Here is a 23,120-nt window from a genome sequence, read left to right as displayed (position 1 = left end):
TGCTTTATCCTCTGCGCTTCCACATGTCAATACCTTATGCGTTTTGATTAGATGGTGACTAACGATTTATATTTTAGATTAATTTTATTAATTAAAAATTTTGATTAATTAAATTTTCATATTTTGACCAAAAAAAAAAACAATTAGATTTTTCCATTGGCTTTTGCATTATTGGAGAAAATAAGCTAGGCGTACTGTATGTGACAAACAAAAGCTTACGATTCTTACACATTTTGTTCATCGTGATAATCTTTACAAATGAATACAACTTTTATGCATTTTGAAGCTTCAATACAGTCGGCAGAAGTTAAAAGCGGAACGTAAATGTATGATCGCATGACTTCAACGTCACCATCACTCAGCTTCCGACAACTCTTTCAGTCTTTTCCCTGAAAATTTTAGTTATAATTTGCAAAAGTGTGATGCCGTTTAATATCTCTGACAACATCTGTAGTCCCATTTAGCCACTTGTTAGCAACTGCCTTTTACAAGACAAGTAAAGCTTTAAAAAAAAATCACAAGAGGGTATTACTGATGTATTTTATAGAACCAGAAGTGCTAACTTATTTCTATTGTGTTGTCCTCTCTATTTTATTGTTATCATCAACTCTTGATGTACACGCCTTGGTTCAGTCACTGTTGCTCTCTCTCTTCCAGACACTCTGGCGCTATCTACAGTTCAGTGTATGTCACAGACACGCAGGCCTCTTGTACTTCCTGTGAGTTGGTGGAAATTTCACGTGAATTTAATTATTTATACATGTGGCCTTTCCCAATACCCATACTTGTGGTCTTTTTACTTTACCTCTTGCCTATTTATTTACATGAAACGTTTCCTGTATTTAGCCCAAGTGAAGTGTTCAATTAGACATGAAGAATGCGAGTGTGTGTAGAACTTCTGATTAACCAATGGGACACTCTGCAAGTAATGTTTTTACAGAGCTTTATTTATACATTTTGATTGTCAATACTTTGCACAATAAAATAATCTTATAAGTATCTGATTAGTAATCCCCATGTAACAGACGACACAATTTAATTGTGGTGCTTCTAATTAAGTGATAAAAAGTAGTTGCAAACGTTTTACAAAATGTACATACTCATCTTCGGAGGTAGTATTAGAGAAAGTGTGGATTTAGTGTGTCACAGTACATTATCACAGTACATTAGGACAATTGTCCTTTAATACAAGTTGTCTGAAAAGTTATGTTTAAAGATGCAATATCTAATTACATATGCACTACTTTGCATACATTTCCAGATCAGAAATCATAACATTGGATAAAGCCAGGTTCAAAATCGATTTCATTTTGTTGACATTTTAGAGTTCCATTTTTTTCTACAAAGGGGATTGGATATCTCTAATTATCACTCTATAAATCAGGTAATACTGTCAAACGCCAGAAAAAATCATCATGTTTATAGGCATAAAATATTTTACAAATCAGATAACAAACCCCTCTAAAACTTTAAGAATAGTCTATAGATAGGAATAATCCTAGTTAATAAAAGTTTGGTGTATAAGAGCTACTGAACTGGAGATTTTTGGGTTACATGAGGGGAAAAAAACTCATTCTGAGAAAACAGCCTTTAAAGATATGTTTTGTAATTGAAATCTACAAATGAAAATGGATAAAGCGTAATAACATGAATACTTAAATGTTTTTATTTTTTTGACTGTCAAAATTTACCAGATAGTTGACGGCACCCATTGATGTCACATGCCCCTGTCTTGTGCTGCACGGGTGTTTTGTTATTTTGGGCCATGTGCTCGTGTCATTGTCTGATCCCTCCCCCTTGTTATCTGATTATTGTTTGAGTTCATCCACCTGTTCCCTCCTGATTGGTTTCTGTAGCAATGTTCAGGGAAGAAGGAGGCGGGAACCGGCAAACAATCAAAATATAGCCTACTTTATTTAAAATAAAATAAACAAACCAAAATACCGTCAGCAGCCCCGCGCGCCGACTGCTGGCTAAAATAAAATACAAATACAAAAACAAAACACAACACAACTAAAATACAGTGCCCGGTTGCATAAAGCACCTTAAGTTTTCCCTTCAAGTATGATACTTAAGGGGCGATTTCCCCTTACCTAAGATAATAACTTAAGGGTGTTGAATACAATCTCTTAAACGGTTCTCTTAGGTTCTCTGACGACAGCGATCCTGGATTCACGTTCCCTTTCGAGAGGTCTCCCCTATTGCGTAAGTAGCTTACGCTATGGGAAAACTCCTTTTCTCGAGAATACTGAAGTCGCTAGGCTTGTTCGACTTGAACCGGCGCTGCAAAGACCGATCGGTTGATGACATCAAAGTACCGCGAGAGCGATTCAAAAGCATAAGGAGCCGTCTGCTCTCTAATCGCTCTCGCGGTACTTTGATGTCATAAACCGATCGGACTTTGCAGCCCTGGTTCAAGTCGAACAAGCCTTTTATGTAAAACGCATTGCAGCTGCACGGCTGACAGCAATGAACGAAGGAAGCGCGACCAATGAGTGCGCTTCGCGCCCGCGCGCGTCAGAGCCCGACGAGATGGGCGTGGCCAAGAGCTATTTATTGGGCGCCCCGTTATGAGAGTTCTTTAGATTTAGGGCCCTGTCCCATTTCTCCCCCCTTAAAACTTCCACTTGGGTTTGAGTGCCCTCGAAATTAAAGTCCCCTCAACAAGGAGAGTGGAGTTGAAGATCTTTCTCTATGAAATGGGACACCACTATATGCAAATTAGCGCGGTAAACCTCACTAGGTCACGCGCAGCAAACCTCACTACGTCACGCGCAGCGTCAACGTGTCTAATACTATTTTCATTCAGAAAATGCCGGTTCCAGCTGTTGTGTGGCCTGTGTTCGTTTATCTACGTCTGATGAATCAGCAGAGACGTGTGGAACATAGAAGACGCATTCGCCATATTTTTGTCTGTATTTAATCGTTTAGACGCGCACATGAAACCCAAAATATAGTTCGCTTGTCTAGTTGCAGTCCGTTTCCGAGCGCTCGCCGCCATGGGAACAGGGTCAACGTTCGCAGATCATTGTGCTTATAATAGCACTTTTTACAGTCAAACACCTCCCGCAATTTAGAATTAGCAATTTTACAACAATCACTGATTGATTGTGCTCAGTGCAGTTTGGGTTTAACGTTAGGGAGAGCTTCATCTTTTTTCTTCACAGCGCGCTGTCATTTCTCAGCGTGCTGTGAAGAAAAAGATGAAGCACTAACGTTAGACGAACGCGGCTAGTTTTTAATAGTTTTACCTCACATCTTCTTTTTATAATCCTTGGAATCCAAAATCGAAAATAAAATTAGATGAACCAGATCAGATGTATATTTGATGGGCAGACCTCTCGAAGCACTCGGCAGATGAACATCGTCGGATAGATAGCTTTGTGAAATATTTTCTAACATTAGTGTTCAAAACTTAACAGTCCATTGGATGTGCATCAAACTAACATATTCCAACATATTTAGAAATTTTAACATGCTTATTTTTGAAAATATACTTCAATTCTTCCTTTCCAGCGGTGTCCGCCATCTTGTTTAAAAACATTTAGCTTGCTGAGTCCGCAAGGTATCCTGGGTAATTTCATCTTCCACTTCGTTTTAAGCCTGCATCAGACCGCACTATGGTTTGAGGGTTGATTTTAAGGGGAAAATAGCACTCCCCCATGCTCTTTAGAGTATTGGGACACCCTACCCCTACACGAGAACGCGCAAAAACAAGGGTTAGGGCAGAAATCTAGGGTAAGGGGAGGTATTGGGACAGGCCCTTAATCTCCTTCAGTGAACACCTTCTTCGCTGGATCCTCCGGATTATTGAAGCCTTTGCCGCCGTCGAAAAGCATACCAGCGGGATTGCTACGAGGACGTCGGCACCTTCAGCCGCCTTCGAACGCCATCCTACGGCGTGCCACACACGCAAGTATCTTTACATCTGTTCGCCCCGCGACACTTTTAAAAGAGCTAATTTCTGAGGCGTTGTTTCAAATGCCTTCCTGCGCGTCGTGCAGAGACCTTCTCCCGGACGGGATCGTCACATCATCTGCGCTCGCTGCCTGGGCCGGGACCACGCAGTAGCTGCTTTGACCAAGGGCGGATGCCCGGATTGTGATGACCTGGGTCTCTCCGCACTGCGGGCTCGCCTCGCCGCTTTCGCCGTGAGCGAGCCCATCGCCGCCACCCCTCTGTTTGAGCCGCGCAAGAAAAAGCGCCGCTCACAGAGGCTTCCTGAACCTGAGCTCAGTGACGTCACGCCGAGCCAGTCTCCGCGTGCTTCACCGCCGCTCTTGCCTTCCCCACCGCCGGTTCAGTTCACCCAGCCGGACCTACACCCCTCTAGCAGAGCGGTGGGCCTTGTGACTTTCGGCGCGTCCGAGGACGATGGGGGAATAGATGACAGCTTGTCCATTGACGCTGCATCGGACGACTGGCCGGGCTCCACTCTTGACCCCGCCCCGTCGACGCTAGCTAGCACGAGCGGGGGCTCCACCATGGATACCGAGATTATCCGTGTCCTCTCTAAGGCCGTGGAAGACCTCGGGCTCGATTGGTCTTCTCCCGAAGAATCAACCCGGAGCCGATTGGATGAGTGGTTTCTGCAGGGGTGCCAGCAGGCCCCTCGGCAAAGGCCTTCTCCCTTCTTCCAGGAAGTTCACGACGAACTCACCAAGTCGTGGAAAGCCCCCCACTCTGCGCGCTTAAAGCCTTCTTTTTCTTCTCCGCTCTATGGACGAGTCTGACCCCGAACCCGAAGCCTTCAGGGACCTACGCAGCGCAACTGATATAGCTCTGCGAGCCACGAAGGCCACCGCCTAGTCTATTGGCCGTGCCATGGCTAATTTGACTGTTCTCGAGCGCCATCTGTTGTTAACTCTGACGGAGATGAAGGACGCGGATAAGGCGCCATTTCTCGAACGCGCCTATCTCCACCAGCGGGCTGTTTGGACCGGCGGTTAAGGGTTTCGCCGAACGCTTCACTGAGGCCCAGAGCGCTTCACAAGCTATGCGCCATTTCCTGCCCAAGCGCTCCAGCTCATCGCAGAGCAGACAGAGACCGCTACAGCCGCAGCGGGCTAGAACAGCTCCCACCGCCTCTCAGCCCGCGCCTCAGGCTGACACTCGACGCCGCTCGCGCTCTCACAACCGCAAGCCGCCGTCTGAGCGACGGGGTCCTCTGCCCAAGATTGTGCTGAACCCTGAGCCTCGAAAGCCGTCCAAGCCACAGGAATGAGAAGAGAGAGTGCGTGTCTCGCAAAAGCCGGACCACTCTCTCTGCAAAAGCTCAAACATTACCCAGTCCCCTTACAGGCGGCTGGATATGTCCATACAGCAGTCAATGGGCCAGTCAAAGAGCTCGCTCACCTGCAAACAAACGCCGTTTTTACGGCGACGCACAGAAAACACAAAAAGAGTCTTTTTCTGCCTGTGTCACTAAGGGTTCACATGTCCACAAAGTGTGCATTCCCAGATACTGTCAAAACAGTGCCAAATTCATTCCCAGCTCAGGCTGCGCGCCCCATGAATGTAGATCACGTGCCTACGGTCATGTACGCACCACTACACACAAGCACTGTTCACACAGTTATAAATTCACCCCCAGTAAAAGCGGGAAACATTATAAAAGTGACGAGTGTGCCTGCCACTGTTTATGCACCCCCACTTATAAACACTGTCCTTACAGTGTCAAACACAACCCCAGCTCAGGCTGCGAGTTTTACAGACACAGCGCGCGCTGTTGTAATCACACACGCGCCCATTCACTCAGCTGCTCAGCGCGCGCCCGCGCCTCGGAGAGCCACGAGCTCAGGCGATTCGCTGGCCGGGTCCCTACGTCACAGCGGCCCGCCCCTAGCCTGTATTCAGCCCATATCTGTACACGCAGCGGCACGGGAAAACATTCCAGATATGCCGAAATGGGTATTGGATATAGTAAAGCACGGATACTCGCTCCAGTTCGCTCGCAGACCACCACGTTTTACGACTGTGGTCGAGACGAAAGTGAGAAAGGAGTTTTCACATGTTCTACGCACCGAGGTGCGCAAACTAATAGAAAAGGGCGCTGTGGAAACTGTTCCCCCCTCTATGAGCGAGGAAGGTTTTTACAGCCGCTATTTTCTCGTCCCGAAAAAGGATGGCGGTCTCCGCCCCATCCTAGATCTCAGACACCTGAACAAAGCACTAATGATTCGCTCGTTCAGAATGTTAACAACCAAGCATATCCTCGCGCAAGTACGCCCAGGAGATTGGTTTCTCTCAGTGGATCTGAAAGATGCTTACTTTCACATTCCAATAGCGCCTCATCACAGGCCGTTTCTGAGATTCGCTTTCGAGGGACAGTCTTACCAGTACACAGTACTTCCGTTCGGCCTGTCCCTGGCTCCCCGTACATTCACGAAATGTATGGATGCAGCACTTTCCCCCTTGAGACGAAGGGGAGTGCGAATACTGAATTATCTCGACGATTGGCTGGTCCTAGCACAATCAGAGAGTCAGTTAATAACACACAGATCTTGGATTATCAGCCATTTAGAATGCCTGGTCTAAGAATCAATTTTGCAAAAAGCATACTATCTCCCAGCCAGAGGATTTCTTTCCTGGGAATAGTTCTAGACTGGATGCAAATGACAGCGCGTCTCTCATCAGAGCGCGCGCTCACCATCCGGCGCCTTGCAACATCATTCAGGGCGGGCGCGCGCGCCCCCGTCAAGCGGTTTCAGAGGATGCTCGGTCTCATGGCCTCAGCATCGGCCGTACTCCATTTAGGATTGTTGCATATGCGCCCTCTCCAACGCTGGCTCAAGAGCCGCGTCCCTACTCACGCGTGGCGTTCGGGCCACCTTTTAATCAGAGCGAACCACGGCTGTATAAAAGCCCTGACGCACTGGAAAGCCGCCGACTGGTACCAGTCAGGCGTGAGTCTGGGTGTGAACACAAGGAGAAAGATGATAACGACAGATGCCTCCAAAATAGGTTGGGGGGCCCTTTACGAGGGCTGGCCTGTCTCCGGCTTTTGGTCAAACCCGGAAAAGCGCCTACACATAAACTGTCTGGAGATGAAAGTGGTCGCTTCGGCTCTCAGAGCCCTGCTTCCACATCTAAAAAACGAACACGTCCTGGTCCGAACGGACAACATGACGGTAGTGTCGTACATAAATCGCCAGGGTGGACTCAGGTCGAGCTCCATGCATTCAATGGCCAGGAGACTCATTTTATGGTCCCAGCACAACTTGCGCTCGCTGAGAGCAGCGCATGTGCCAGGCGCCCTGAACCAGGGGGCAGACATGCTATCCAGAGACAAGATTCTCCCAGGAGAATGGGCTCTCAACCCGCTGACGATTCAGTGGTTATGGAAAACCTTTGGCAAAGCGGAGATCGACCTCTTCGCCTCCAAGGAGAACGCGCACTGCTCTCTTTTCTTCACGAAAAGCACGGACGCACTCGCCCAGAGCTGGCCGAGCCGCCCCTTATATGCCTTTCCCCCGATCGCGATGCTGCCACAGGTCATCAGTCGGGTCAGAGAGGAGCAAAACGCAGTGCTTCTGATAGCCCCACTCTGGAAGAACCAAACATGGTTTCCAGATCTGATGCAAATGCAATCTGCACCACGGCCGATTCCACTGAGGCCAGACCTCCTCAGTCAGGCCAGCGGGATGATATTTCATCCCCGCCCGATCTGTGGGCCCTTCATGGATGGCCCCTCAACGGGTTCCCAGGAACCTCACGAGCGGAGCACTAAAAACCATCGCTGAGGCGCGGGCGCCCTCCACGAGACGCTTATATGCTCAGAAATGGAAAGTGTTCAGTGACTGGTGTAATGCCAAGGGCCTGAACCCTGAAACATGCGAGATTACGAACGTACTCGCTTTTCTACAAGGGCTTCTGGAGGCGGGCCGCACCCCCTCCACGCTCAAAGTATATGTGGCGGCCATCACAGCGTCACACAACCCTGTAATGGAACGTCCATTGGGAAGAAACGACCTAATTATTCGTTTCCTAAGGGGCGCTAGGAGGATGAACCCTTCACGCCCCCCCTCAGTGCCGATCTGGGACCTAGCTACTGTCCTAGACGCTCTTAAAGGGCCCCCGTTCTAACCACTCCGAACCGTGCACCTTAAACAGCTCTCGCTCAAGACTGCGCTCTTGCTGGCACTCGCCTCGGTCAAGAGAGTGGGCGACCTGCACGCGCTTTCGACAAGCGCTGCCTGCCTAGAATTCGGACCTAACGACTGCAGGGTCGGCCTTAGACCGAAACATGGGTTTATTCCTAAAGTGCTCACCACTCCCTTCAGAGCACAGGTTATCTCCCTAACTGCGCTATCGTCTCCAGCAGACGAACACGACGCTAATCTACTCTGCCCCGTTAGGGCTCTCAGAGTGTATTTGGAGCGTTCTGCCCTATTCAGACAGACAGAACAACTGTTTGTATGCTTTGGCGGCCGTACGAAAGGTTCCGCCGTTTCAAAGCAGAGAATCTCTCACTGGATAGTTGAGGCTATAGCGCTGGCTTATGAAGCTAAGGGACTTCAATGCCCCTGGGGAGTCAAAGCACACTCCACCAGGAGTGTGGCTTCTTCCTGGGCATGGTCGAGCGGGATACCGATCGAGGATATTTGTGCGGCGGCAGGCTGGGCCTCACCGTCCACATTTATCAGGTTCTACAACCTACAGGTCCCGACATTGCATTCCAATGTACTATCAGCATGATACTAGTTGAACTACGAGTTCGTATCTAGATTATGTATGTGCTTGTGTCACACTGAGCGCCTTCTAGCCGCTCTGTATTTTTCCCACATATAAAGCTCGCCTCTGCCAGCTAGTTGGATGATAACTTTGCTTTTCAGCTCAGGCACCTGCCTCTGGCTATCATAAGGCGAAGTTCAGCACGCACGGCGTTTTGCATGGTGTTCCCATAGCGTAAGCTACTTACGCAATAGGAGAGACCTCTCGAAAGGGAACGACTCGGTTACTAACGTAACCTCGGTTCCCTGAGAGGAGGGAACGAGTATTGCGTAAGCTGCCGTGCTTGTGCTTGGTTAGTTCGCTTCAGTCGTTTTAACCTAAAGAACTCTCATGACGGGGCGCCCAATAAATAGCTCTTGGCCACGCCCATCTTGGCGGGCTCTGACGCACGCGGGCGCGAAGCTCGCTCATTGGTCGCGCATTCAGAGTCGCCCCGTCATTGGTTCGAGCAAGTTGCCGCAGCACAGCCAATGACCGAGCTTCCTTCGTTCATTGCTGTCAGCTGTGCAGCTGCAATGCGTTTTACATAAAGACTTCAATATTCTCGAGAAAAGGAGTTTTCCCATAGCGTAAGCTACTTACGCAATACTCGTTCCCTCCTCTCAGGGAACCGAGGTTACGTTAGTAACCGAGTCGTTTTAAGGGATAAAATTATTGACCACAGGGGGACTTTAAAATATCTATTTTGTGTTCAACAGAAGAAATAAACTCACACAGGTTTGGGACACTATGAGGGTGAGTAAATAACGACTGCATTTTCTTTTTTGGGTGAACTATCCCTTTCTAAAATTGATAGAGATTACATAGTATGTATATAGTATGTACATAGCAACCATGTGGTTGCTACTTTTTTAATATTTGGCTGGTCAATCAACAAACAGCAAAGCGCAGCAGCTGTTGGGTTTTGTTAAATTGCCGAGTCTATCTTGTTGATGTTAACAGCAATTAACATCAAAATGACACTCATGTTTCCCAAACTTATAAATCCAAACAGCCAATATTATAAGTTTAAACAACAAGATGAGCTAGACATTTTTTAATAGGTAGCGTTTGTGTCTGTTATACTATTAACATGTTTCATTTATAGATATTCTTTATAATTTAACAAGCCTCTAATATTTGTCAGTTAAGTCTCTAAAGTTGCTGAAGTTTATGTTAATTCAAATGTGCCATAAGAACATCCTTCACTACAAGGTGGAACTTTCTTCTAACACCTACTATTCTTGTTTTATGTCACTAAACTAAACAAGTTCAAAATTCTGAGAATACAAAAGAGCAGAGAAGACATCCTGATGAAACCTCTCATGGGGTCGGTGACACTTGCAAAGGTTTCTGGTCATTGACCTATCAGAACTCATGTTGCCTGACTGTAGACATATAAATTATAGAAATGTTGCTTATATTGCCTACTTGGGAATCTTCATTCCATGAAAGTGTGGTTACTGCTTGTGTCTTAATTTATCTCCACTTTAGTATCACAATGTATGTTTCACTTCAACATTTGGCTGTAACCTGACTCAAATGTACCTGGAACAGCAGAAACTGCAGTGTTTTATTTCCTCCTTTTAGTCAATAATAGGCTGAATAATAACATTAGCAAGCTTTTAATAGGAACTTTAGAGTGGTTTTGCATTGCTTCTGTATTTGCATACATAGTCAAACAATTAAATGCCAGTTACAGTAGAATTGCAGACTTCCAATATCATTAACAGCTAGGGCTCCGAATCATAAAATAAGGAAACACTTTACAATAATGTTTAATTTGTTAACATTAGTTTAACATGAATTAAGAATTAAAAGTTCTTCTACAACATTTATTAATCTTTGAATTTTGGGACAATATCAGCAACACTTGTGAAATAGAGAGATCAAAATAGTCAGAAGATAGATCTAAAAGATATTGATCTTTATTTTGCTGATGCGTTTCGGCGCACAAGCCTTCATCAGGGCTAAAAATGCCTGAAGAAGCCCCGATGAAGGCCTCTGCGCCAAGACGCATTAGCTAAAAGCCTACCTTTACTAATGTGAACAAATGAGACCTTATTGTAAAGTGTTACTGAAATATTAAAATAAAACAGGTGGTTTAAACTGGTGTAAATTTCAGACAGAAGAAAAAATATGCTAAAATGAAACATTATTGAAATGTAATCATGATATTTTGCATGCATGTCTTTGAGAAACTCAAGTGGCAACTTAAAAGTGTAATCTGTATAGATGCTGTGCAAGTTTTATGAATGGTCTGGCTCTTTTAAATATAGATGTTACAGGGAAGATTTACTTAACTTCTGCATTTAACTTGTCTGGGAAATTTTCTTACCGTTTTATAGAGTCACAACAGCCTACAGTAGCTCTGTCTGTGATGCTTTAGGCAGTTGCAGAGTATTTTAGGAAGTGACGCCACCGCCCACCATCAGGAAATGGACTGTTTCTTTTAGTAGATGTAAGTCATGGGCTGAAGGCAAAACAGTCATGTATAACAGTCAAATACGAAACGTATTTTGATCAGAAGGCATAGACAGAGAGTGTGTATATAAGTGGAAAGCCGCTGTCGGAAGGTGCAGCCACTGTACGGTCCCTAAAACAAGGCACTGTTTATTACAACCCTGCAGTCTCATCACAAGAAGCAAGGTACGTCATTTTCAAATCAAAATCTCATTTTATTGACATTAAAATGTTCCACCGGAACAAATAACCTAAAGACCAAACTAAGAAGAAATCAAATTGTAGTTTTGAAGTAATTTTTTGGAATTTGAATTGGTTATTTGAATAGATTGAGATCAGAAGGTTTCTTAATATCTTGTTTGAAAATGTTAAAGATGACATGTAAGCAATTTTGATGCAAAATAATAGTTTTGGTAAAAGCAATAAGGAAGTTGAATAATAAATATTCCTGTAGTTGTGCTTTAACATTAAATGTTAAACCAATCAGCTTTGTGGGGGGAAAAATAAATAAATAGGCCTATATAAAGATATATAATCGCATTTCCTTTTCTGCATATTTTGATGTGAAGTGTGTGCTCTAACCCAATGCAAAGTCGACTATATTCAGAGCAGTGCTGTACTGTAACTATTGATGTGGAAAACCTTAAGAAGTTTCCTGAGAAAGCCTATGGAAGTGAATTGATCTCAGATTACATTAAAAGCAAGACAGACACACAGATATGTAGATAGTTTCACAATTTTATGCTATTTATGTTGATCATTTGATTGGCTCAGTAGTGTTGATGTGGGTCATAGTGGATGGTCCTTCTTACTTTGCTCTAATTTATAGAATTCCACTGGGAAATTCTGCATTCATATCATGTCTTTTAAATTCCACATTATTTGTACACAGACACTTATAGAGTTATTTATAGAGCATTTGTAGGAGACAAAAGATAATTTCAATGTTGATGTCATTTTGGTTGACAAAACCAACTTATTTCTTAATCATCATATGACAAAAAGTGTCTGGCTTAACAATGTAGCCTCTGCAACATGCCAGGAGTTCAGTTCTTCATTAATAAGCAAATTATAGTTGTTTGGAGTGTGCTTTGTTTCACTCTTCTAACTTGTTATATTTTATCATTTAAAAAAATTAATCAGTTTTGGTGACATACCACTGGTTTAGATTTGAATGCAAACATTTCATTGAAAGGAAACAGTTTTAAATGAGTTCCTTTCACATTTATTTGTAGTTGATTAACCATTAAATTGTTTTAAATTATGAAGAATTCTTGTGAATTTTTCTTTTATTAAAATTAAAAGCATTTATGTGCATTTATTATCCATTGTTTTGCAGAAAAACCTGGATACTCCACGATGTGTGAGGTGTTAGTTGTTCATACCAGTGAGGCCAGCGAATGGGCCGAGTATCTACAGCAAATCTTGGCCACATCATGTAACTTTTTGGAGGGCTCCGTCATTCTGTATGATGTAAAAGAACAGATTTGCCCGAACAATTATGAGCTGTTTGGCTCCAGCAAGTGTATCATGCTTTTGGTGTCTACTGTTTTCTTGGACATGCAGCATGACCCAGACTTTCAGGACACTTTCCGGGATCTTCTTCAGCCTCCTCACAAAGTTGTCGCTTTTTTGTGTGGTGTATCAGAAAGGCAAGTGTCAGCACACTATTTTGAACACTGGGAACATTGGAGAAAGCTCAACTCAGAAGATGAACCATCAGTATATGTGTCTACTGTCCTTGAGTGCATAGATGATGGTATGTATTTTTTATAATATATGTCTCATTCAGCATCAGAACATATTAATACTTCCACTTTTGTTCACCTACAACAACGATACAAAGATGGCCTAAAAAGATTTTTATATTTGAACATTAACATAACTGAAAAAGAAGTGCACATTGTGTTGTATTCAACTGTAATTTTTAAATATAAGATTGATATTTGTGTATTTACATATTATGGTTTATTTATATTTTAATAGCTTTATTTATTTCTAATAAATTTATATTTTAAGATGATCCACCATGCAAAATCTTACTTAACATAGAGAGGTTGGCTTAATTAACGTTTACTCTGTGGTCAGTATGGAAGCCTGTTTCCGCCACAGAATAAAATATAGAAAATGCATTTGTGACTTTTTATCTCTAAATCCCAATTTCAAGAGGTAGAAGTCATAATTGTAAGATAAAAAAATCGCAATTAACTTTTTTTATTTTCTATTCCGTTGCAGAAACAAGCTTCCATAGGCCTGTGGTTTATTTCATTTTTTATTTTGTCCATAAATATTTTTGCATGGTGGTTCATTATTAATCTTGCTAAACGTAAAGAGGTTGAACTGAAGTAAAGTTTAAATATATAATTTTTCATTTTAGAATCCATTAGTGAACATCATAGCCAGAATACATATGAAATTGAACTTGAAGAACGCATGGATGAGTTCACAATATCTGATATTCCTGACACCTTAACTTTACCCGATGAGACTGAACATCATCAGATGAACGGGAATGATCTTTGTCCCATTGAGCAGACTTGTTCAAATGCCACTGAGCCACAAGACGACCAGATCTGCCTCACCGTCCAACCGGACAGAATACCATGTGGGGTAAGTGCACGGCATGTGATGCATGCAGAGCCTAAATATTAACCTTTTCCAAGAATATTTAGTTGTTAATCTCAGCATGAAGCTCACATGGTTTGAGATCACACTTTTTTGTGTTTTTAAGTGAGTCAGGAAGTCCGTTCTGTATGGGCCCCTATCTAAGAAGCTTGATTTAGATTATTTAAGCCATTTTTAGTTCAGTGACATGATGAAATAAGGATGATGTAACAGCCATGAGAGATATGACTAAAACAATTACTGCCAATGCTGTTCTTTTTAAATCGTATATTATTTTCCAGTGAATGAAGTTCTTCTTTTGAAGCCTACAAAGTTTGATCCTGCCCGTAGGGTGTTTTTACTAAACACTTAAATACTCCGTTCAGTCATTTTGTATTTTTAAATCAATCAATTTGATTATGTGAGAACATAATGAATCAAATTATGACTAATTTAATTTAATGGCTGAAGAGACATTTTATGCAGTATGCCTCATGGTGTGGACATTTCAACATTTTAGTGTATTCATGGCTTGACAGATATACTGTCAGTGTTGTTCATATTTTTAAAACTATGTTTTGACTCACTACCCTCTACATTGTAAACTATTGTTACTTTTGAAATTTGTGAAATCCGTTTACATTGTTAAAAACTATAGTTTCAGCCTTTGATTCAAAAGCATTTGCTGACATTTGCTAAATCAACACCAATCATCAGCTAGCGTTACTCAGTGTCATTTACAGTATTTAACATGGTGTCATGACTTTCTCACCATTTGTTTGTTCCCATAAAGAATCGTGTGAATATTTATATAATCATGGCAAAGAAATTTGTGGATGAGGGCAGCCTGGAGGTGGAGTTTCACTCTCAGCGCTCAACACCGCAGCGAGTGCCTGGGACTCTTGTAAACGAGTGTATTGTTACTGTACAGTCACCTGGTAAGACAAAAACCCAGAAAGAGGAACTTTTCATATCAGTTCCTCTATGCTTTTTCACTTTCAACTGAATTTGCATATTGTTTCCTGTTAATGTGCCCATTTATTATAAGAGAAGCTTTGTCTTTGAGGCTTTGTCAAAAGTTGTTTTATTAACTTTTTTTCTCTCTTAGAAATGCCTTCTGGGAAAGTCTCATTGACTCTTTATAATAATGAGTCTGTGGTCTATTCAACAACAGTAACATATTTCACAGAAATGGAGGAAATCTGCAGGTATCTAGAGAAAGCAACGGATCCAATGCAGTTCATGTGTCAGGTAATGAAAAAAACAATCGGTTAAAACAGAAAAAAGCTTCATACCAATAAAAGAGATCACGTACAGTGAAATAACTTGTGAATGAACGTGATAACGGAGTTAAGTCATGTCATGTTTATTTCTTTAGTGCTTTTCACAATATGTATCATTCAAAGTAGCTTCATAGAAATGTACATCTCATATATGACCCTGCATGGATCACAAAACCAGTCACAAGTAGCACGGGTATATCTGTGGCAATAGCCAACAATAATTGTATGGGTCAAAATTATCAATTTTTCTTTTATGCCAAAAATCATTAGGATATTAAGTAAAGATCATGTTCCATGAAGATATCTTGTACATTTCTTACCATAAATATATAAAACATTTATTTTTGTGAGTGAATGCAGCACAGTCGTGAACATAAATGGACAACTTTAAAGGGGATTTTCTAAATGTTTCGATTTCTTTGCACCCTCAGATTCCAGAATTTCAAATAGTTGTATCTCAGCCAAATTTCAAGAAATTGACCCTTGTGACTGGTTTTGTGGTCCAGGGTAACATTTATGATCATATATAAAAAGGATAAAGTATAGAGAAAAGCACTATACCAATAAACATGACTTCACTTGATATTTTAAATTCCTTTAGGATACATTATGGTATTGTGAAAAATGTAATATCTCATAATTATTTAATATTATATTATATTATTTAATATAAGATATATTAAAATATGCAGTCATTTAAAAAATGTCAAATATCTGTGACAGTCCCACAAGTGGCCTGATAGCGTACAGATGTCTGAATGGCAGCCCACAAGCCTGAACTGATGCAAGATGCAAGATTCTTTATGTAATTTGTTGATTAGTCGATAACAATAAGTACATTATAGACATTTTAGTTTGTGTGAGGCAACAGGAGCAGTAAACTTTTCAGATCAACATAAACATTTTATTATCATTCACAAATTACAAACAAGTGGACTACAATGTTCGCCTTTTTAAAAGTTTAGTTACAGAAAAGGACCTTTGAATTTAAAGACAAATATTATGCTGATTTTTTTCTTTAATTCAATTTTCAGGCATTTGATATCACATCAAAGGTGCCCGAGTCATTGGATAATTTGCTCGCAGACTCTCTGGAAGAACATATGCCTCTAAATGGATTACAAGTATTTGGAATTAGTCAGATTGCAGATAGCACAGAAGCAAGTACGTGGTTTCATATACTGTATATAGTTTATAAAAAGTCTAGCTTATCATTAATATCTTTTATGGTGGTAGATTACTTAACACCAGTGTTTTTCAAAGCCAGGAAACATTAACAATCTATTGAACGACAATAAGAAGAGATCTTTGTTTTCAGATAGCCGTAATGTGGAACTCCCAACACTGCTTCACTTCTCGGCCAAATATGGCTTAAAAAAATTAACGTCCTTGTTAATGCGGTGCCCCGGAGCCGTGCAGGCCTACAGTGTGATGAACAAAGATGGGGATTACCCTAACAACCTGGCTGAGAAGAGTGGCTTCTCTGATTTAAGACACTTCATGGATAACTATGTTGTGAGTTCATTGCGTAAATATTCTTGATGATTTTTGTAACTGGCTACAAAATGTAGTAAACCGAGCCAGCCATCATTTCCTAAAATCCTGTGGGCACATATAACAGACAATTGTTAATGGAAATTAAATGATGTAGTTTTGTTATTTAGGCATCATTATTTAGTGATCAGCATACATTTGTACAACTGTATTGCCTTCATTTCAAAATAGCAGTGATGATGCTAATTATTTATGTAAACTTTCTGTCTTTCTTAAAACCAAACAGGAGACCGTAGATATAGTGAAGACCCACATGGAGGAATCTCAGAACAACCCTGACAATGAGGATATCTACGAGGATATGTTGACAGCTTCCCAAAATTTCATCTCAAATTTCGATAATGAGGACATTTACGAGTGTATGGTGAAACTGAATCCTGAGATGGGTTTGTACATGGCACTTTCTTTCAAAACTCGAGTGTATTTCTTCTTACACAAAACATTCGTTATTAATGAATAAAGTTGAAGCATTTCTATTGTTTTTTTAGAGGTATTTCTTTACTAGGGCTATCCTATAAATATATGAGAATGAAGTTACAATTATAAGCATTTAAAGACATGTTTTATTGGCCTGTTTCCAGATGTTGAAGATACGTACTGTAAAATATGTAAACAAAATCTCTGTTTCTACAGATGATGATTTGGAAGGCGCTTTGGAGGGCTCCAACACGGAGACAATGCTGAGAAAGTTTTTTGAAGGTACATCAATAAGAAATGACAGACAGAAAATAACAGTTTTTTGAGTGGCTGTGACTTTTTTTTGTCACTTTTCCCCATGTGATAACAACACCCTTCAGCTATCTGTCTTTATGCATTTATGCCAAAGCTGTCTTTACCTTTCATTAAATGTACAACAGTTCTGTAAAAGTTTACAATATTGTCCTCATATTTGTAATGCAAAATGCCCGGAAATAGATACATTAGCTATGCCATCTTATCTTATTCTGCTAGTATGTGTATTTAACCTGCGATCTCTGCTAGAGGATGTAGCATGTTTCATACTGTGAAAACAGAGCAGCTTGCTAATATATGAAAAATGTAAGCTAGTATGCAAACAATGCATATTTTGCAGTTGTCAAATAATCTGAATCCTTGAATTTCGTTTAGCGCAACCTGAAAAGCATTTACAATCCTTGCAACATAATTCAACCAATGGTGGATTCCCTGAAATGGATAATGAGGATTATCATGACATGGGCATTCATGCGGAAATCTATGGTGATATAGAAGAGGAGGACCCGTATAATCCGTGCTGCCCTGATCAAATTTATGACACGGTGGAGGCACATTCCAACCCTGAAGTGATCAATCGCCCACCTGCACCGATTCCCCGGCCAGCCAAACTGCCAGAGCCTGAAGAGAACACAACCTACATTTCCAAAGGTGCGAACCAAAGTTTCATTACGGTTATGAACATTCTTCACAATATCTTCTTTTGTGTTCAGCTGAAGAAACAAATGCATACGGGTTTAGAATGCATGAGGATGAATAAACGATGACACATTTTTCATTTTTGGGTGAACTATGCCTTAATTGCAAATCTTAACAGTCAGTTTAATTTGACCTGTTTTACAGTGTTTTGCTTCAAGGAACCTGTATACTCAGTCAGCCAAAGGCCAGAAAGTGATTCCTCTCTAGGTACTGAGTGACAGTGTCTTTCTTGAGCCTAATTGCAAACCTTTGGTGCAAATGAAGAGATAATGAATGCATTAAATTGAAAGTATTTTCTTGCTGGAATGATCTATTTTTACAGCGCCTGTACGGCTGGTGAGAGACAGATACATGAGCAGTGACCATGACCCCTTTGCTGGCATGAAGACCCCTGGACAGAGGCAGCTCATCTCTCTGCAGGAGAGGGTGAAGGTGGGAGAGCTGACTGTGGAAGAGGCAGTGCAGGAGTTCAAGGCTTGGCAGTTTGATCAAGATAAAAGATGGCGCTCTCTCCGCTTTCAGCAGGTAACAAGTAAATCCATGATAATTGTCAAAACAGAACGTTAACAAATGAAATGGGTGTCTCTGAGGTTTCTGTAACCATCTCTACATTTGCTTCTAGGAAAACTTACAAAGATTAAGAGACAGCATCACACGACGCTGTAGAGGCAAAGGGGCAACTGGTAATTCCACAATATACTTCTAAGTGGTTAACATGCGGTACTATTAAAGTGTGCAAGAAAAGTTATAATATAAACTCTTAGGACTCAATGAAAAATAATAAACCAATGGTCTGTGGAAAGTGTAAAAGAGTTTCAGGTCCCATCAGTCCATTGTTGTATAAAAATTATGAATTTATAACTGTCATGAAGTTACTTAACTGTATAGTTTCCACCTATTATTGCAAATAATAATGCAAAAGAAAGTTATTTTTGTGCTTTTTAACTTACAAAAATATATATTTTAAAAAATAATATATTTTTGTTTCTGGCACATAGGTAGGGCTAATTAAAATGAATGTTACATTTTGTGATTCAGCAAGAATTTAGCATGTAACTAAACTTTTTTTTGCCATTATTTTTTTCATTAGAGCTTATGATTACAGCACCGATGCAAACAAACGTTCAGTGGGGTTCTCAAATGAACGTGAACTGCTCCGTGTACGAACCCACACCTCATTCGATTGCCCAACCCCCTCCTGTTAGTAGACCGCTGCAGAGAGGAAGCTGGCAGACAGGAAGCTCCTCCAGCACTTCTAGTATGTTAAAAAAAATAACTTCTTTAATCTCATGCAATAAAATGCCTTGGACTGTGATACCATGGTACATTCATTTCAGTACCATTGTGTATTTGAAAATTTTATTGCATTACCATCTCAGACATTCATTTTAATATGGAACTTCCAAAGGATGTTTTGGGGAATGTTAGCATATGAGGTCTTCTTAAAACTAAAGCCTTTTGGGGTGATCCCACACAAATGTACACTTGAACTGATGAAGTCACTGAACTATGTTTACAAGTATGGTTGCATTTCAACAATGAAATTGTAAAGGTTTGACTTGTGCAGGTAGTAGCAGTCACAGATTGAGCATTCAGAGCACCGTTAGCAACAGCAGTGGGATGGACGGTGAATGTGAGGTCAGTTTTTCCCTTTAATCGTTTTTTAATTTGGGTTATAATGATCATTATCGGCTCCATCCTGTCATTAACAACACTTGTTCTGAATCTTGTTCGTTGCTTATAATGTATACAAATGTGGGATTATTACTTGTTTTAAAGAAATTAATACTTTTATCTGTATTAATAAAAAATTAATCAAAAGTGACAGTAATGACATTTGTAATGCTACAAAATATTTATAATTTAAATAAATGCTGTTCTTTATAACTTTCTATTCATCAAAGAACCCTGAAAAAAGTGACACTGTTTCTATAAAAACATTAAGCAGCTCATGTTTTCAACATTGATTAAAATAAGAAATGTTTCTTAAACACCAAAATCAGAATATTAGAATTCATTCTGAAGGATAATGTGACACTGAAGACGAATGTAATGGCTTCTGAAATAAATACAATTTTTAAATATATTAAAATAGAAAACTATTTTAAACTGTATTGATATTAGTAAGTATTTAACTGTATTTTTGATCCAATAAATGCAGACTTGGTGAGCGTAATATCTTTATGTCTAAGAGACTTTCAAAAACAGACCCCAAACATTTGAATTTTAATGTATGGTTGTAGGGTTAAAATTAACTGGTTTAAAATTGAAAAAGTGTTTAGATTGTGTCATAGTAGAGACTAGTAGAGTGTGTGCCATAGTAGAGATTTTGCATCAGAATATTTTATTTAAAGGCAAATAATAAAACCATGTAAGAAATGATTACGCCTTTATTTTTTAATGTTCATATGTCTTTACTTTCATGGTTCAGGAGCCTCCAGACATTCCGCTTCCTCCACGGCCTTTCCGGCCTGCAGTGAACACTCCACCAGTACTCCCTCCACCCCGGCTCCCGCCACGTGTAACGGAGAGGTACGTGTTTAAAATGCCTTACACAATACCAGGTAAAACCAACTGTTATGGTCCCTTTTGAACATTCTGTTGACTAGAAGTAACTTTGCAACTGCATGTCAACTTACTCTAACCCTACCAGTCTACTGATGCTCTTCTAGTGAGAGTTAGTAGACATGTAGGTGCAACGTTACTTATAGTCAACAGAATGTGTTAAAGGGACCATCAAAATAAAGTGAAACCGTAAAGACGGGCATGTTTTCTATCATAGCTCTATTGCGAAATACATTTCTAACTCTAAATAAAAAATACATTTAACCAGGAGTTATTTTACACAGCGAGAATAGAAGGTGTACAGAGAAAGCATGTACATATTAGGTTTGTGGCTTCAGCTAGTTTTATTTTCGAAAAGTTTCACTGCAAGAATGTACCAGATGACTGGATAAAAGTTTGTAGATGAGGCTAAGGTGGTTCATGTATGAAACTCTACGCCTCCCCATGTGACAAACCACAGCATCAATCGCAAAACACTCTTAACCACAATGCCGGAGTTTGTGAAGCTTAACTTTCCATCTGTAACTTTATCGAAAGAAGAAGTATGTATCAACTTTTAAATCTGGAGTGTGGGTTAAGAATGCACTACTTCTTCACCAGTTGATATACACAAACACCAATGCATTAGTATGGCGTCAGAGAGTGGGTGAAGAACATCTGCCCTCTGATGTGGGCTCCAGATAACCTCTTCTAATTCTCACCTTATGGCTACTATTTAATAGAGGTGTGCACATCCAACCCAACTCAAGAACAAGATTTGCATTTCTCTGGAACAAAATACTAGTATTTGCAAATCAGCAACAAAAAAGTTTATGCTTCAGTTTAGTGTAATTTCTTCATTTTAACACAATTTCTGCTTAATTTCAGCACATAGTCATTGTGGCGTTAGAGGTGGCTTTAAATGGTGAAATGTATAGTATACAACAGTATGCAAGGAAAACAAAACCGATCACAATTCAGTATTCGAACGGTGCAGTTACATTTTGAATGCTAAACATTCTATCAGTATAAGTCAATGGGAGCAAATTTTTAATCGAAAATTTCTTAAAAAGTGAAAAACAAAAAAGATAATTCTGTAATTGTTTATTACAATTCAGCTTTGCCATCACATGAATACATTTCAAATTGAACCTGCTGTCTCTTAGAGTTCCTGAGGTACTAAACGAGCGATACGTATCGAGTCCAATCCGTCCGGTTCCTCAGACGCCTGCACAGAGGTCTATTCCACCTCCACCTATACCAAGACGGACATGGTGATGGCCTGCTTAAACATGGCTGGCTTTCGTTCTGTTTGACTGTGCACTTTTCTTGTTGAGCCTTTGAGATTTGTAAGTCTCTTCAAGATGGAGGAAAAGATACTGTCTGTGTCTGAATCAGAAGACATCTGCTTGGATGTACTGTCAGTCAGTGATCTTACAGAGGTTCGTATGAAGGCGTCTCTTAAGGATTCTGGTTTGCCATCTATATTATTTTTACCAACTGCCAAGTCTGCACAGAATTGTGCAGCAAAAATATATATATGCTCAAAAACTATCCAGTTAGCACACAGGATAATATGCAAACATCAGATTCAGAAGTCTTGAAGCTATCTTACCTTTCATATACTGCCTGTGAATACGGTATTTTTTAGGTTTGTGTTACAGCCAGTATCAGTGATTTGAATTGATCTAGACTCAACTTGCAATGCAAACTTATCACCTTAATTTATAGGTTTTAAATGATAAATCTTCAGCTGAAGATATGCAATATGTTTGAAGGATCTTCTCAAATAGTCACTTGTTTGCAATTTAGCTATTTGGTTTGTACACTCTGAGTGCCGTTAGTTATAGCAAATAGCTAGCTCAAGAACATTCCTACTTTTTTAATTAGAACTTTTTTCTGTTCAAAACTGCAATAAAGTGTAGCTTGTGTTGGCTGTGATCAGTGCACTTGAGATTTAAAGTAGCATATTTGTCTGTATTTTAAAAATATTTATTCACTTTTCACTGCTGGCTACGATATATATCACCCAAAGAAAAGCAGAGAAAATGGAAACGGTGTATTTAAGTGTGAAAGTACAGTGTGACAATGGCAGATATGCGTTTTGTGTGTGTGTGTGTGTGTTCATGTTTGTTTTCTCAACCATGATGACAACTGATTAAAGTCCCAATGAAACAGAAGTATTGAGATATATTTTCTTCCTTATTGTGTCATACATCTGAGTGTAAAGGGGTATCGAAAAAGAAAAAATGTAGGTCTGGAGACTGGATTTTGCAGTCAAAAGTGAAGGCAGATGAGCAAATGCTTGCATATGCTACTTATGCTTGCTTATGCTTTCTATGAAAACTTCAACAGCAGTATGAATCTGCAGCAGTCATTATGGTACTTAAACCTCCAGTAGGTAGCTTTTGTAAACAAATATTTGTTAAAACTGTCACTCTGTCCTGAAAGTAGAATATGAGACAGATAATCTGTGAAAAAAAATCAAGCTCCTCTGGCTCCTCCCTGTGGTCCTACTGCCATTTGCAG

General features: G+C 40.5%; 1 protein-coding gene across 4 annotated transcripts in view; it reads left to right on the top strand.

Moving 5' to 3' along the window:
- The window catches only part of pik3ap1 (phosphoinositide-3-kinase adaptor protein 1), a 64,239-nt gene extending 41,468 nt beyond the window's left edge, over positions 1–22,771 (top strand). Inside the window, exons 1-18 of one of the 4 annotated variants that reach the window (XM_077237147.1) lie at positions 11,226–11,361; positions 12,515–12,648; positions 12,742–12,934; positions 13,553–13,785; positions 14,573–14,717; positions 14,888–15,030; positions 16,097–16,226; positions 16,381–16,577; positions 16,843–17,002; positions 17,250–17,315; positions 17,724–17,999; positions 18,192–18,254; positions 18,370–18,572; positions 18,670–18,730; positions 19,138–19,305; positions 19,600–19,685; positions 20,479–20,579; positions 21,758–22,771. In XM_077237147.1, coding sequence (XP_077093262.1) covers positions 12,535–12,648; positions 12,742–12,934; positions 13,553–13,785; positions 14,573–14,717; positions 14,888–15,030; positions 16,097–16,226; positions 16,381–16,577; positions 16,843–17,002; positions 17,250–17,315; positions 17,724–17,999; positions 18,192–18,254; positions 18,370–18,572; positions 18,670–18,730; positions 19,138–19,305; positions 19,600–19,685; positions 20,479–20,579; positions 21,758–21,869 — 2,451 coding nt within the window. In that variant the 5' untranslated portion in view covers positions 11,226–11,361; positions 12,515–12,534 and the 3' untranslated portion in view covers positions 21,870–22,771. Of the gene's footprint in view, positions 1–11,076; positions 11,362–12,514; positions 12,935–13,552; positions 13,786–14,572; positions 14,718–14,887; positions 15,031–16,096; positions 16,227–16,380; positions 16,578–16,842; positions 17,003–17,249; positions 17,316–17,723; positions 18,000–18,191; positions 18,255–18,369; positions 18,573–18,669; positions 18,731–19,137; positions 19,306–19,599; positions 19,686–20,478; positions 20,580–21,757 lie in introns of those variants that run through there. The other 3 variants (XM_077237144.1, XM_077237146.1, XM_077237145.1) reach the window with 3 other exon arrangements.
- Positions 22,772–23,120: the final 349 nt, after the last annotated feature.

This window comes from Siphateles boraxobius, unplaced genomic scaffold (assembly GCF_051911475.1).
Source record: "Siphateles boraxobius isolate OS27281-9 unplaced genomic scaffold, OSU_SipBor_1 20, whole genome shotgun sequence".
Taxonomy (NCBI): Eukaryota; Metazoa; Chordata; class Actinopteri; order Cypriniformes; family Leuciscidae; genus Siphateles; species Siphateles boraxobius.
The sequence above is the reverse complement of the archived record's forward strand: the minus strand, read 5'-3'. Positions and strand labels throughout refer to the sequence as shown.